General features: G+C 42.4%; 2 protein-coding genes across 9 annotated transcripts in view; one reads left to right on the top strand and one right to left on the bottom strand.

Annotated features, from left to right (window-relative positions):
* Positions 1-1,287: 1,287 nt before the first annotated feature.
* On the bottom strand, positions 1,288-11,395 carry PEG10 (paternally expressed 10). Its single transcript, XM_056118068.1, is given in 4 exon segments — positions 1,288-3,362; positions 3,365-4,569; positions 6,931-6,992; positions 11,149-11,395. Coding segments are annotated over 3 exon segments (2,421 nt in total). The 5' UTR covers positions 6,975-6,992; positions 11,149-11,395; the 3' UTR covers positions 1,288-2,190.
* Positions 11,396-11,569: 174 nt separating this feature from the next.
* The window catches only part of SGCE (sarcoglycan epsilon), an 86,352-nt gene continuing 81,277 nt past the window's right edge, over positions 11,570-16,644 (top strand). For 5 of the 8 annotated variants that reach the window (XM_056118057.1, XM_056118056.1, XM_056118054.1 and 2 more), the window contains exon 1: positions 11,575-11,761. In XM_056118057.1, coding sequence (XP_055974032.1) covers positions 11,653-11,761 — 109 coding nt within the window. In that variant the 5' untranslated portion in view covers positions 11,575-11,652. Of the gene's footprint in view, positions 11,762-16,644 lie in introns of all 8 variants that reach the window. The other 3 variants (XM_056118053.1, XM_056118052.1, XM_056118055.1) reach the window with 2 other exon arrangements.

Below are 16,644 nucleotides of genomic sequence, written 5' to 3'. Positions count from 1 at the left end.
GTGGGGCTGGGAGGGGAGTTGGGGGTGGTAAAGGGGGTGGGGCTGGGGTTAGGAGTGGGGAAGGGAAGGGATAGGGAGGGGGGTCAGGACAGGGAAAATATTTCGAATTGAATAGCCAATTAAATATCTTCTTTTAATTTGCATATAATTTTTATGATTTTTAAAGGGCCAATTAATAAAATTGAAGTTATATATACTAAAGCAAAGACGGAAGATGAACAGAAAGAACTATTAAACAAAAACTCCAGTTACGAGGAGTCTCTCATTCACAGTGTTGTAAGTTCACAGTTAAGAATTATTTTCTCTACGTTACCAGTTTTAATTATTTTAACTAACAATAAGAATTGGATAGTACTTTGTAATTCAATGGAAATAATTTTGAAAGCACAGTCACCACTTAAAAAACACTGTAAAAGGACACTACTAACCTACAGATAAAAATTTTAAGTATTTTAACATGCAATAATAAGTGAGGATGATAATGAATATGTGAAGATAATGATGAGATGATGAAACTTCACCATTGTACTCCTTTTCATGATAGGCAATCTGAAATATACACCATGTTGCTTTCTACTGCTCAAACTGTATTTTGGCAATTGAAGACTATGCTGAAACATAGGCTCCATGCAACCTGCCTCTTCCTTCTCCATGCACAGGTGCTAAACGGAGTCTCAGCAACCAGGCAGGCAAGATGACACAAATTGTGCAGCAGCATTAGTGGCAGTAGTAAAGAATTAAACAGAAAGAGAGAGGTTAGATAGGAAGTTCAAGGTAGTAGCAAGGGACCAGGCTAAAGAAAGTCAGGCAGTCCCAGGTGAGCACAAAGCCTTCAGCATACAACTCTTGGGTTGTCCTGGCTTTGAGTCATTTGAATTGATTTCTGAGGCCTTTCATTCAGTGGCAGTTAATTATTGGCTCCATCCCTTAGAGAGTACCTCTTTACAATATGTGGACTCCAATCCTTTAAAACGTGGTGACATATCCAGTGCCCCATTTTTAAAATTCAGAGACATCCCTCCCAGACATAGGAGTGTGAGTCTGGGTGCTAAAATCATTTCCCCTCTCTAAGCATCCTAATGCTACAGTTTAGTGAGGGGATTGATGATGGAATGCCTAGATGCACATGGAGGCAGGCAAGGTCAGATGCTCCCAAGACTTGAGGTGATATTCTTTCATCCAATTAACAACAGTCATGAGAATTCTTTCTGAAGCAGGACAAAGAGGTATCATTAGTTCAGTCTCTTTTAAGAACTGGGTATGGGATATGAGTCCCAAATCAAAATGATTTGCCAGTCATTAGCCCTCATACATGAATGATAGGTGGTCACATTTCACAAACATCTATCACACCTGGAGCTACCAATAGTCTCTGGTTACCAGGCTGAACACTGTGGAAGCCATTACTGGCATGATGATGGTAAGGTGTTGTGATAAAGCCATAGTTCTTGGGTACATGTGATTTGCACCAGGATGTGAAGGCACACTCTTAACATGCAAGAGTCTGTCTGAGAGGGCACTTCCTTCTCAGGCCTGAGGTGTTTCTGTTGCAGGGGTTTTGCCTGCTCCTGGGTCAATTGCTGCTCCTTGAGAATTAACGGAACCATGAAAGTGGAGTTTGAAGATGGTGAAGTTTCAAAGGGTGCAGCATAAAGATCACGGAAGCCATTTCACACTGCACCAATAATTTTGGCTTCCTTCATAAGGCGTCGGTTCTCCAGTTACGTAAGAGTACCGAAACTGCAAGAAAAGTCATGTCCTCCTCCTCCTCCTCTTCATCTCTCCCTCCATTAAAAAAACAGAATTTCCTGTATTTACATTAGCTTCTCTGTAAATGCTCATTGAGGAATCTGGCAGCTATGATTCAGATGGTATTCGGCAGGTAAAACCCATTCTTTCCGGGATTCTCTGCAAAGTAAACGTGGATTTTAGTTAGATTGGCAGTACAAGTGGAAAACTGAGAGAGGATTTGTTGGTAAATACCCTATTTCTCCCAGTAAATGGTGAAAGACTTTTGGTTGTTAAGATGCATGCCAGTCCAGAGTGGTTCTGACCTTCTACAGCCATTTCAGAGAGGACTTGCCTCAGGTTGGCCTAAAGATACAGAAACCAGTTTAGCACAGTCACTGGCTGAGAAGCTGAACAGGAAACAATTTTGAGGGTAGAGATCCTGAAGGACATGGAAAGTGTTTACATAGTGCTGTAGGACGGCGGCGGCGGTGGTGGTGGCGGCGGCGGCGGTGGCTGTGGAGGTGGATACTGGGGTACCGGAGGCTGGCGGTACCAATGAGGATTCCAGGTGATCATCACGGGCACATAAAGTGATCGGCCATGCCCATCTCGTCCTACAGGATACCAGGCGAATCCTACTGGGTAGGTCGGGTATGTAGCATATGCAGGGTATGATTGATATCCAGGTATCTGAGGTACAAATTCAGCATATGTTGCCAGGTGAGCTTGGTCATCCAAATTTGGAATTGAGAGCCGTGGATACTGATTCTGGATTGTAAAATTGTTGGGAGCTCGGCAATCATAAGAAACCTGCAGTTTCCATCCTCTCTTCACCTGAAGAACTTGGGCTCCATTAGGTGCAATTGTTGGAGTAATCAGCCCATCTTTCACATTTCTGGCCACAAAATCTCGCAGCGCTGCCATTTCAGATTCAGACAGTGAGTACACGTGCCCGCTGGGAATACTGTGTGCTCCAGGTATCATTTCTATGTTGGGATCAACCAGGCGGTGATCTGGGTAGACGTGCTCATCTACTGGAGTGTACACATTCTGGACATAGTAATACCTCACTGGCTGGTAAACTCTGTATCCGTCTACTGGGTAGTAAAATGAAGGTTGCGTTGGTGGTGGGAGTGGTGGTGGTATTGGCGAATACATTCGGCAGTGGTATCGGCAATATTCAGAATCAAAGAAGATGGAGCGGCTGCTCCATGTGATGTTGGGATCATGTGTGCTCAGCCAGCGCACCCCCAGGACAACTGGGAAGAAGGGAGACTGGGTCACATCAAATGACAGCACCTCGCGGTGGTCTCCCAGGTCAACAATCAGGTCGTGTGTTTCATGGACAACTGGGCCTGATGCTATGGGACGTCCATCAATTGCTTCTACAAGTATTGGCCAGTCCTTGACTCTCAGAGGAATTCCATTCTGGGCAACATATTCGTGATCGATGAAGTTGCCAGAAGCACCAGAATCAATCATGGCTCGGACAAACAGGGTGTGTCTGCCGGGAAGATGAATCTGGAGCATGACTTGCAAATGCGGAGTTGAGGCATCATCTTGTGGGGACCTTATTATTTCTGGCCCGGTCGCTGAAGGTCCCTCTACAGCGGGGCCGGGGAGTTTCCCGCCGGTGAAGCCTTTGAGGCCTTGGCAGGACAGTTGTCGGCGTAGTGACCTCCATTCCCACAGTAGAGGCATAGGTTCAGCTTTCTTCGTCTTTCTTTTTCTTCCTGGGTCAGTCGCATGCGGGCACCTCCCACGGGCTCAGTTGGATCAACCTGCTGGTGGCCTGAGACGTTAGGCAACACCAGTGCTCGAGGTGGGGAACGCGGCTTACGAGCTGCAGCGGCTCTGGCCAGTCTTCTCTCAATGTGGATGCACTGGCCGATCAGCGCAGACAGTGACTTGGCGACTTCAAGGTGAGACAGCTCTGCCTGAATATGGTCGCTGAGGCCCTCATGGTACTGGTCAATCAGAGCGGGTTCGTTCCAATCCAGATCCTGTGCAATCATCTGGAAAGCGTTGGAATAATCGACAACTGACCCCATGCCCTGGCGCAGACGTCTGATCTTGCGTTTAGCGGCCTCCCGTCTCTGCGGGTCTTCAAAGACATGCTTCATTTCGGTCATGAAGGCTGGGTAGTTGTGCATCAGGTAGTGGGACCGCTCCAGCTTCGCAGAGGCCCAGCGGGCAGCACGGCCTGTCATCATGCTTGTCACAAAGCAGACACGGACCCGATCAACGGAGAAATCTCGGGTGCTCTTTTCCATGAACAGCTGGCACTGGGACATGAAAGGAACCAGCATGTCTGGGTTGCCATCAAACTTCTCTGGAAGGTCATCTGGGCACTCTTCCTCAAGGGGAATGGGTGGGGGAGCAGCAGCGGCAGCACCACAGAGCTCGATGTCATCTTCCTCTTCTTCCTCAGGGGGAGGCTCCACCTGCTCCCGAAGGGAGGTATTCTCCTCTGTCAGCTTCTGCACCTGGTTCTGCAGGTTGTTGTTTTCCTCGGACTGCTTCATGACCTTCTCTCTTAGGTTGTTGATCTCCTCAGAGAGATCGTCTCGTCTACGATCTAGGTTGGAATATTGGGCCCGTTGCCCACTTTGTGAGGAGGATGATGATGAGGAAGATGAGGACGAGGAATTGCAGGAAGAGGAGGGCTTGTTGGGATCGTTTGGGGGCGGTGGAGGAGGAGGAGGAGGGCAGTCGGGCCCCAGGTTGACGGCTGAGGTGGGAGGGGACCTCCCACGGGTGTGGTCGCTCCTGTGGAGGCCTGGATCCTGGCCTCCTCTTCCACCCCTCCTTCTTTTTGTTTTCAAAAGCTTTTTGTTTCTGTAAGTGAGGATAAAACATGCTTAATGAGGATAAATTCAATATGTACTTTCCAAGAAGCACAACACAAAGATCTTAGCATCTAGAGAATTTACAAAATACTTTAAATACATGAGTATTTAAAATATCTACTTTAAATACATGAGTATTTAAAGTGTCTACTATTGAAGTACTTTAAATACATGAGTTTTAAAGTACTTAAATCTAAAGGCAGTGCTTACATTGATAGCTAACAGAAGTTCTGTAAAGAGAAAAGCAGCTAATCAATTAGGACAATAGATAACAAAAAGCACCCTCTTTTTTGAATGTCTAAATCACCTTTTCATTTTCATTAGTCACCTGTTCATTACGATTCAACATTATATCACTTTATGAACAGCATGGCTACTTTACTATGAAAGAAAATTGAAACCCTCCAAACAAGTAGTTTTAAGTCCAGAGAACAGGACAAGAAACTTTGAAGGTATAAGTAGATATTCAAATAAATCCCACAACATGGTATCTTGTCATAATGAAGTTACATGAAAAACATCAAATATTTCAGTTGCTAGGGAGCCAAAGAGAAAAAAAGTGGAGATGAGAAATAAAATCACAATTTAGTCATGGGGTTGGGGGGAGAGGAGGAAAGGCAAGTATTCACATCAACTGTCACCACCCAAATCCAGAAAGCAATTGATTATCAAAAGAACTACTACAACCACAAGACCACAGAATTGTCTAAATGATTTCTCTGGCAATGATTTGTTTTCCCAAAGAGAATTCTTAAAGGGACAGAAATGGCACTGAGCAACAACATGTGTATCAGTGTCCCTCTACATTATGCAGTCAAGTTTTAACTGAAGGCTTAAAGGAGGAGCTGGTTTATAAAACGAGACATTCAAAGAAGCCCAATAATAAAGGCCTTTTATAATGAGGGTTTAATTAAGTAAAGTACATGGTAAGCATGCGATTATACATAATAATATAATTATTAAAAAGAAAACAGTAACTTTCTAGGCAAATGGGTTGATATTAAAATAGGGAGGGTCTACAACTATAGAAACGTGGCTATTTTTCACCTTGGCTATTTCTCACAATATAAATATATTTGCTTTTAAAAACTATTAGTAAAGCAAATGCAGGCGGGGCTTTATTTGTGTCAGTTTACAATCTTAAACTTTAAACAAGACTAGTATGCCCCACCTGAAAGTTTAAAATATTAGAGCAGGACAGAGTTCAGAGTTGTACCTCTAGGGTGACTGAGTAAGGTGGGGGTGGGGCGGGCTGAGTGGTAGGAGGTGTGAGAGGAGGGGCAACATAAATGTTCTTATTGTGATTACGTTGACACAAATCATACTAAATGATCAAAACCACAGAGCTCAATGTCATCCTCCTCTTCTCAGAAATTTATGAATTATGATTATTAATTTACAATTAATTTATGATTTTAAGTAATCTACAGAATCTGCATAGACATAATTCCTCAAAATAAGGTTAAATATATAACTTAGAGTAAGTTTTAGATTATTGAAAGTAACTTTAGAGTTGTGTATTTTAAGTTTTCAATAACTTTTTAATGAGCATCCAATTCTTTATTTGGAAAACTTTGGAAAGGGCTCACAATTTAAATACATAATATACAGAGCAGGCTGCCTTTTTCCACATGTTGATTTTGCAGTCCTCTCCACCTATTCTCTGATTTATCAAAGCAAAAATGAACATCAAATTAATTATGTAAGATTAAACTACAAAAAAGACTACGTGTTATTTGGAGAAGTTATGTAAAAACGTATTTAAAACAACAGGGTACAAGAGAAAAATGGGGGAGGGGTGTGGTAATCAAACAGGACCCTTAAATTATCAGTCCTGTACTTTTATGAAATCTCGCCCTCTCCCCAATTATTTGGGTACTTCAATTGCTTCAACCCTACTACCTCCTCATTCCCTGTTGGGATGATCTCTCCAGGGTGTGGCTTTACAGCAAGCAGAATCCTTAAGGGACACAACTGCTGTTCATTTTAATAGTTTCAATTTACTATTTATTTTAATGACTTGGGATTTAAAGTAAGTAATTGACACTCAAAATAAAAGGTTCCTTTTTAGGGGGAAAAAAATAAGAATCAATGTATTAACTGTTTCATTTCCAGCTCCTTAAAGATATTATATGGGTGACACAATATAAAGGCACAAAATAATGCAATGTTTATTTGTGTCAGTTTACAATCTTCAACTTTAAACAAGACTATTTATAGGACATTCAAAACAATAAGCACAGGTCAGGTGACTCAGGTGCCATTTCTGTCATACTTTGAAGAGTTCTGAAAAGGCATTCACAGCACGGCCTGGCACAATGTGATCCAGGTCAGAAAGGTTAACACCTACGTGGAAATCACAGTCACTGGGGTGGGGCCTTTACTGAGGCCCATGTCTGATGGTTTTAGTATCTGTAAAATGCAATGATAGGACAGAAATTACAATACATTAGCAAATCAGCAAATAATCACTATATTGTTTAGGGAAGCAGAAATATCAATTAAGGGTTTAAAATTCAAATGCATTAAGTAGATAGGTAAAACAAAGTAAAGGACACTGGGGAGGAGAAGGTTTACATTTAAATTACTTGGGGGATACATACCCCTTCCCCAAAGACATTTATTTATTTATTTATTTTAAATCCAGCACTGTCAAATTCGTCAAATTCAGGCCCTATAGGCTTATAAAGTCACAGTTTGAAACCCATAAATTTTAGGTCTTAGGCTCCTACTTCTGGGGTTGTAATCTGGGGTAGGACTTTAAGTCCTAAAGAGATAAACCACCCAGAGTTATCTATCCCTGGGGTCTGTGGCACCCTAGGTATGAAAGAGGTAACTGCCTAGATAAAGAAGTTTAACCATTAAGTGATAGATATAGGCAGTGGCTTATCTGTTTAAACTTATCTAAAGTTTTAAAAAGTTTAAGCAGCAAATTAAGTTCCAAATAATGTAGTACTAGGAGCACTGTGACTTGACTTGAATTACAGAACTGTATTTAGAATCCCCTATCAGAGGCTGGATTGGGGAAAAAGGGTTGAGACCCCATTCCTGAAACTTGAAAAGCCAAGTCACCTGGGACTTGGTGTCACCTTTACACACAGGAAAGATTTCAGTGCTAGTCTAAAGAATTTTGATTTATCTTTGACTCTTCATAATGACTTCTATAAATTTCTATTCCCTAAACACACTAAAGGGCAACAGAAACCAAAACCCACGTCATATTAAGCATCACATTAAAATATGACACTCAATTAAGCAAGAGTTTGTTTTACATTTTAAATACAGATGCAAATTTTATTAAAATACATGTTAACATTATTTTGAATCTCTAAAATATAGAAAAGCCAAAGGGTAGGGGGTCAGGGTAGCAAGGTGGTTAAAAAAGAATTGCATGTTTCCTGAAAGCTGTAATTATGCATCTCATAGTTTGTATATTTGATTGGAGGGGCTAGGATTGGTGGAGTGTGACAAATACTTGATACATATTTGTCCAAATATTTTGAGCCAAAGCCCCTAAATATGCCCTTAAAGTTCTGGCTCATGGTTTATAACAGATGGAACCAGGTTTCAAAATTTCTATATTTACTTAGGAACTTATACTTATGGCTGGCATTAAGGCATAAATTTGTTTCCTATAAATTTTTAATAATGCCAGCTTAAATTCTGTACTTTATAATGTAATTACATTACACTAATTTTAAATGGTAAATGTATACCATTAAATAATCCACTTGACCCAAACGTAAATAATTAGTTTTTGTTTTTTATTTTAATGAAGGTAATTATTTTGAGTGTTTTAAAATTAACTTATTTGTTGTATAACTACAGCTTACATTATTGGAGTTTAAAAGACATACTTTCTTTCTAAGATACTGCTACATGAGAGCAGTAAGACAATAAATGCATTGCTAAATGAGATCAGTAAGACAATAAATGCATTGGATAATGCAGGTCAGCAAAGCATCATAGGATACAACCAGGATTAAAAAGCCAGAAAACACCTGCAGACACCAAGAAAAAACATGAAATAAACTAATTAGTTTGGTTCATTTAACACATATTTAATGAATGCCTACCATGTGCCATGCACAATTAATAAATATGTAGGCAAATTAGTCAAGGTTAATCCCCTAGAGTTCTTAGAAGAAAAAAAAAGCCAGCTTCACAGACACAGCACTACATCCTCATAGAGGGCAATGTACCACAACCTATTCACCACTTAAAACTTCCAAGAAACACAGTTCAATTTGTTCCATTTTTGCATCAAATTCCAGTAGCTTTCACCACAAAGGTCCACAAGTGTCTCAACAAAATCCATAAATGTGAATCTAAATTTTTTTTTAATTTTTAATTATCCTTTAAGGTACCAGCCATGTCAGTTTAGAAGCACCTTTCATAACCCACTATCATCAGTTTATATTAGTGGGATTTATATTATTCAGTTTTATATATATTATATATTCATTAGAACACTTGTTTTGAAAGAGCTTTAATATGTCACATTTAATTGCTTCTAATTGTTCTTATTTATTTTCATATGTATTAGACACTTGTGGATAAAAAGCGAAAAATCAGTGCAGCACCGAAACCGCAGGAGGGCGGGGCTGTACATCCAGGCTCAGACCGTGAAAGCAGGCGGGGGGGGGGGGGGCGGAGTGGGAGGGGTAGGGGGCTCACAGTGCGCAGGCGCATACAGGTTCAGGGAGGCGGGGCTGTAAGCCCGCTCCACGGAGGTGGGTTTGGGGAGGAGCCAAGCTGTGGAGAAGCGAGGCTGTGGGGTGGAGTCTTGGGGAGCCACCTCATGGGCAGGCTCAGAGAAAGGGGGGCTCTGGAGGGGTCCCCTCAGAGGAGGGGCTCAGGGAAAGGGAGGGGGCCTTGAGGAGACATCTCCAGAGGAGGGGCTGGAGAAAAGGCAGGGGGCGGGGGGTTGGGCATCTGAAAGAGGCGCCTCAGAGGAGGCGCGCTCAGTGAGAGGGCGGCTTCTGCAGGATTACGTCAGAAGAGGGGGGGGCAGGGAGTGCCACGTCAGAAGAGGCGGGCCTCCATCAGGAGGAGGAGGGGGGGCCTGGGCCAGGCGCCTCAGAGGAGGCAGTATCTGGCGGGAGGGGGGCCAGGGTGGGGGGGGGGAAGGAGGCGCGCTCTCGTGAGGCGCGCGCGGGAGAGGCGCGCTGCTGAGGAGGCGCGCTTGGAGTAGGCGCTGGGTGGCGCTATGGCGGCTCTCTGCAGATACTGCGGAGAAAGCCCGCTAGAATGGGCGGGGCAAAGTCTGAGACTCGCTGCAAGCCTCTCCCGGGATCCCCCTCCCGCCTCCCCCCACCTCCCGCCACACACACACACACGCCAACAGCCAGATTCATTTCATGCATGAGAGCCATCACCCCCCAAATCCAGTCACCCCTCCCTCCCTCCCGCACAAGGCAAACCGACAGCTTCCACAAACTGTTGCTGGATGCCAATCCGCGCCACCACTACAACTACACCGCCACTCAAGCGCAGCTAGGGAGGCAGCCCGCTCTGCCAAGACCCGAAAGATTGCTTTTTGCACTCAAATCAGCGCCCCTTCACTCCGCTGCAATAGCAGGAATGGTGCGGGCAGAATGTTAAGCACTCATTTTTGCCCGGGGCTCCATTTTGTCTAACAGCACGACCATGCAAAGAACCATCCTGCCAAAACAAACAAACAAAAAAAGCCCAAAAAACAAAAACACCCACCCTCCCCACACAGTGGGAACCATTCGAAAAGGTGTATTAGAGACAAAGGGTGGGGGCCATCCCTCCCCACTTGCAAGAAGGTAGGCTAGTCTAAGTCTGCGGCTCACGCCTCTGGGGCTGATTATGTTTGTAGCGCAAAAGCAGTGCAGCTCATGTACCTCTGCAGCTGTTTTTACATTGTAGGGCATTTTAGGCATAAATTGGTCTGCAGCTCATGTACCTCTGCAGTTGCTGTGCCTCTAAGCGCAATGAAGCGCGGTTGTAGTGCTAATTGTGGGTTGGTAGCGCTAATCTTTTGCAGCTCCAATTTTGTACCTTAAGTGCAAATCACGCTGCTGCTCGCGTGTAGATGCAATTCGCACAGGTTCGCGGCACATCGACGCGCCCACCAGTTTGTAGCGCAATGAAGCGCCCATCGGTGTGTAGCGCCATCGAAACGCCTTCCCCCTTCGTAGCGCATCTGAAGCGCTTATTAGTTCGCGGCGCATTAAAGCGCCCCATCAGGCGTGTAGCGCATTTAAAGCGCTTATCGTTTTTTGATGGACGCGCCCGTTAGTTTGCAGCGCTTTGCGCTTCATAGCGCATTTATCGAGCGCATTGCAAAATCGGTCTGTAGCTCATGTCCGTCTGCAGCTCATGTCTGTCCGCAGCTCATATTCGTCTACAGCCAATGTGGGGGACTTGGAACCTAGAAATCAAAGCCCTGAAGGCTGGGTTTCTCCACTCTGTTCTGGGGGCACTGCCAGTGAAGGCGTGACAAGATTTACGTGGAGGCATTCGTGGGTGCTACTCCATCTCCCCGGATCCCGTTAAGACGGGGGAATGAATGTATTCTTAAGAAGAAAAACATCCTCACCGCATACTCACCACGCGAGGACTCCTCTGCGAAGACAGGAAGGACGGGGGTCCCACACCTGTGCCAGGCGTGGGCACCGCTGGGTGCTCCGCAGCACGGAGAGACTCCGGCTACGAGCCCGCTCAGCGGAGCTTTCTGCGAGGTTCGGTGGACCCTCTCCGCCGTTCTCCGAGGGCTCTTCGGGTTTCTTCGACACACACCAACCGAAGTTGAAGCGCGTGTACCAGGAGCGCCGATCGGGAGCCTTATATAGGCTGAAGCGAGGAGGGGGCGCCAAATCCCAGCGTGCCTCGCGGGTTAGGGGGGCGGAGGGGGGGGCGGGGCGGGGGGGGGATGGGGAGGATGGGGGTGGGGGCGCCCGGCGTGCTGCACCAGCCCGCCGCTAGAGGGAGTATGGGATTAAGAAGGGGGTGCAGGATGCTGATGCTGAACTGGCCGAGCTGGAGGAAAGAAGAAAGGGAGGGGTGGGGAGAATCGAGGACGGACGGCCTAGCCAGGCCAAGAATGCAATTGCCCCGGTGGTGGGAGCTGGGAGACCCTTTTGCTTGGACGGGACAGGGTCGGGGGACACGCAGGATGAGCCCCGCGACCACTGGCACCTTCTTGCTGACAGGTTAGTGTCTCTGCGCGCGACGGGAGGTCCTGGTGCCAACAGGCCTCTGCCTTCCCATCCCCCTCGCCCGGGTTTGGGGTACCTCGACACATTTTCTGGGCGTCAGCCTCTCTTGTTGGCGTCGACCCCACTGCTCCCCCCCCCCCTCCAGCACACCCCGCACCCCACTGTCTGGACCCTGTGCGTCTTTTCTCAGGCTTGACCCCTGGCCTTTTTTTTCCCTCTGCGCCCCCGCGGGCCCCTCCCTGTCCAAAGCAGGCAGAAATCTCCTCTCCAGTTTTCGTTCGCCCCATTCTCTGCCCCCCCCACCCCCACTTGGGTGCGGTGGTGGACCTTTGCAGTTGCCTTCTGCAACCCCCCCCAACAAACAAAAGAGCAAGAACACGAAACTGGGGTGTCGTTGACCATTTTGTGGGGAGTGTTACTCCTAAAAATGGGGTTTAAGGCCGAATAGAGCCACAGAGGCCGCGTTCTCGCTGCACAAACACGACTCTTTTCCTTGAGAACGATCAGGGAGAACAGTAAATTGTTCATGGAACACTCAATTCCACCCTCCTCCAAACCGCCTCTCTGGGCAGTCGAAACCCTGTTTTTCTTACGTGTTATGGAGCTGAGACATGGAATCTTGAAACTCTGGGAGCTAAACCGGGTATTCGGGTCAGGGTTGAACCCCGGCTGAATGCCAGCGACGCTGCAAACAGCACCGTTTGCCCCACCAAGAGCTGGATTTTTCAAAAAACAGACAATCAGAAACAGCTGTGGATGGCGGGCTTCGCTGGCTCCCAGTTAAGGCCTTTTTGGTGGTGATTGCGAGGTTTACGCAGAGACCTCGCTTTCCCTGCAAAACTACATCTTCTACCACCCGGTCCCGAAATCTTGCAGAGTGAATGAGTGCTTTCAGTCCCGGTTAACCGCAAGTTTAATCCTTTCAAGTGTGTTGCCGAGATTCAGCCACAGATATTTGTCTATTTTTTTTTTTGCGTCTAAACATACATATTTTGCGTTAGAGAAAATTGCAATGAAAATCTAGACCAAATACTGATGAGGAAGGATGCTCAAAAACAAGTAACAAAGAAAACCTTAGCACTAATTTCCATATTAGCGCCCGAGTGCTAGGCGCTGAGGAAAACTAACAATCTGTTGATAACCATAGTGAAATAAGTTTAAACGGCAAACCAAATTGCCTACAACTGTGTGATTCCTGAATCACGGATGAAACTCGTTTGTGTCTGAAGACTAAAACTGGGCATATTTTAATAACAGTGCTGTAGAGTGTTTTATTCTTAATGATAAATAATAATTTGGCCCATTGTGGATGACAAGGAGGCAGGGATCCCACTTAAGTCTTTCTAGGAATAAACAAACTGCCACATTTACAGAGATTTTACTTCTTATCAAAAAAAAAAATAAAAGTTGGGGTCAGAAATATGAGATGCAGATTTCCAACAATGAAAGATATTTTGTTTTCTGAGAAGTTGGGTGAACACAATTATACTTTTTGAGATTACACTTTTTGAAAGTATCTTTTAGTTAGATTCTTCATCCTTTTCTGAATAATTTCAGGGTTTCCCATGCTTGTTAACGTCTGTTCTGGTTATCCGACAGACTCTGATACTTAGCATCTTTTCTGATCCTGGAAATTTACTTTTCTGAGTTGTTAACTGATAGACATTCATTTTTTCAAAAAGTCACATTAAAAACCAATAAAGTTGGTAGGGAAAATTCAATGTTAAAAATGTACTGTAGGACTTTTAAGGTTTGATCACGTTTAAACCAACTTGGTTCTTGACAAATTTCAAACTGTTAAGTAGGATTCTTTGGGTAAATAAACAGTTTTATATTGCGTTTATCACAATAAAAGTAATTGAGTCACTACAAAATTCAGGACGGGGCTAAACTCCAGAAAACTGGGGGGAAAAATGAAGAAAATTACCATCCTCAGCAGTCTATTTGTTTTGAGGTAACTCTAGTAAACGTTGCGGAGTCTGCTTTTTCAGAACCTTTCTATGTATGTAGCAAAGAAATTTATATGCCTTTATAAACTTACATGTATATAATTTCTGAAAACTAAATATAGAAACAAATCAAGGTCCTTCTGTTATTTTTCCTTCCAAGAAACTCCTATATGTCACATCACATTAAATTTGCAATATTATTGTCTCAAATAAAACAATATTGATTACTTTTTCTAATTAAAATTTTAAGTGAAAAGCCTTAAAACCTTAGTGCATAAATATTTAAAACTAGAGGATTGATGATATTTTCTGACTTACTGTTCTAAGTGAAATAGTTAATTTTTTGGTGTATTTCCTTTTTGCTTATTCTTTAACTAGGTAAAAAATTTTCACTTAGAACATAATCTTCTGTGAAAAGTATAGAAAGTAGTCAAAACTTTCAAGGATCAAAATAACAAAAATTATGTTAAAGCAGAAGTATATTAATATGTTAATGTTATCTAAACAACAATGTAACATGCTAAACCAACGCTTAGAATTTAAGAGACTAATTTTAAACACTTTCTGACATTTAGTACTTTGAGTGAATTTTGTTTCTTCTCAGTTATTTGTTCCCATTGTTGAATTTATTCACCCATTTAGCAAAAGATTAGCTACAAAGCAAAAGAAATTAGAAATGTACATTATTTATTTTATCATATAATAATTGGGTATTTGGACATGTTCATCATTTTAATGAGAATTTGCTTTGAATCTATGAAACTGTTGATTTAGCATCTATTTTTAACTTTCAGTGTGGTAGAAAAAATATATTTCAAAACAATGTGAGATTTTTCATTTTCTAGATAATAATGACTTTCTGCTTAAACCATTTCCTATTTTATGACAGTTTGATATGTCTTATGAAGAAGCTGACTGACTTCATGTATTTAGATTAATTTTTAGGATATTGAGAAATTGTTTTTCAAAGAAGTAGAAGTTTTGCCTGTCAAATAATAACTGGAATTTCTAGTTGGGCATTTTATTTATTTTTTAAACAATTTTCTGAGGATCTATGAACTTTCTGGTTTTCCCACATGTGTTTGGCTTAATTTTTAATGTGGTAGGAGAAATTTCTAAGCAAAGTCAGATTTTCAGTTGTGGAATAATTGAACTTTCTAACTGGAGATTTTATCTCTTTAATGATAACATGTTGTGACTTTATGAGCCTGTTCTGCTGATTTACCCGTGTATTTGACTTAACTTCTAGTTAAATTTCTAAGCAAAGTAAAATTTTCTATTGTCAAATACTAATTGGAGTTAGTATTTTATCATGTTAGTCATTTAAAAAATAACAGTTTGACATGAATGTAAGTGCTATTGATTAATATATTTAGTTTGACTTCTAGTATGGTTGGAAATTATATTTCTAAGCAAAATGTAATGGTCACTTTTCTAATAGACATTGAAAATAGCAAGAGCCCGCACTAGAGAAAACTGGTGAGAGAGAACCTTAAAGAGATAAGGTTAACTTTTATCCAATTTTTAACACTGGCTTTTCCCTGGTGAAAATTCTGCCCTAACCAACATATAGAGAAGAAATTACAATTTATTAAAAAAAATTCTCAGATAGATTGTCTGAGATTCTAATAAATGCTGCACTTGTGGATCACGTTTTCTCCAAAATAACTAGTAATTTCTACTAACCAACCTTCCTTCTTCCTTCCTTCCTTCCTTCCTTCCTTCCTTCCTTCCTTCCTTCCTTCCTTCTTTTTCTTTTCTTCTTTCTTTTCTTTTTTCCTTCTCTCTTTCTCTCTTTCTTTCTTTCTTTCTTTCTTCCTTTCCTTCTCTCTTTCTCTTTCTTTCTTTCTTTCTTTTTTTCTTTCTTTCTTTCCCTTTTTATAAAACTAATTGTGCTTACTTTCACTGACCTTTTCTTAGACCGCAGCCTTCATTTTGTTCTGAATACTTAACTGAAAATTCTTTCGCTCATCTCATTTTTTACTCTTAGTGTGAAAAAGAACTCTAGGTGACTAGATGATGTTTATTTATGTCTCTGTTAGACTCTTTGGCTGGAACTTTGATTTAGTCCAGAGTTTTATAGAAATACTCTCACGATAATTTCTCCCTCCACACGACCCCCCCACCAATCCTTTCCAACATCTCCATTATAGACAGAGAATCAGACGTGACTGACAGACGGGTGGGCAAACTATACATTTGCTAGATATCCAGGATTTTCTTAACATCTGAGTCTACAATCCAGTTTTGACTTCTGTCTCTCTGATTTCCAGAAAAATTAAGAGCAAGCCAGCAATGAAATAGTAAGAAAAGAAAGAATGGTTGTATATAAGAATCAACAAGTTTTTTCAAATCTTTTACTGATAGGATTTTCAGGTTGGTAGGATTAGAGAAATCTCAATACTGTTAAAGCTGTTTCACATGACTGTCTTCAAACACATTTCTCTCTAAGCAAGATTTTCAGTATATTAAATTTACAGAGCAATATCCCTGTAATAAAGATAGTGCTGAATAAAAACACAGTATCCCTAGTCGGGCACTAACAAACATTTCTATTGATGCATCTTTGTGCCTCATCTTTGCTTCTCATCTTTGTTGCTTTTTATTTTTTTCATGATTATAATTTAACTGGATGTAGTTTGTTTGCATTTTCTTTTGAAAGATAAACAAATTCGGCTTTCAGCGAAACATTTCTCAAGGCTGCAGGATGTTCTTATGTGTGAGATGATGTGGAGACTAATTAATAGGGTTGTATTGTAAGCGTGAGGCAGGCTGAACCAGCACTGGTCAGGTGTGGGGCTACTGCGTTTGAGTCCGGGTACAGTCCCTTGTGAAGGATCACAAGCTTTATCTTGAATTGTTTCTTCTTCAACTTTTTAATGATTAGTTGGAGATTGTGGACATTTGTTTTTAAATCCATGGATGACT

Source organism: Sorex fumeus, unplaced genomic scaffold (genome assembly GCF_029834395.1).
Source record: "Sorex fumeus unplaced genomic scaffold, SorFum_2.1 ptg000037l, whole genome shotgun sequence".
In the NCBI taxonomy this organism is placed as follows: Eukaryota; Metazoa; Chordata; class Mammalia; order Eulipotyphla; family Soricidae; genus Sorex; species Sorex fumeus.
This window is presented reverse-complemented; position numbering and strand designations above follow the sequence as displayed.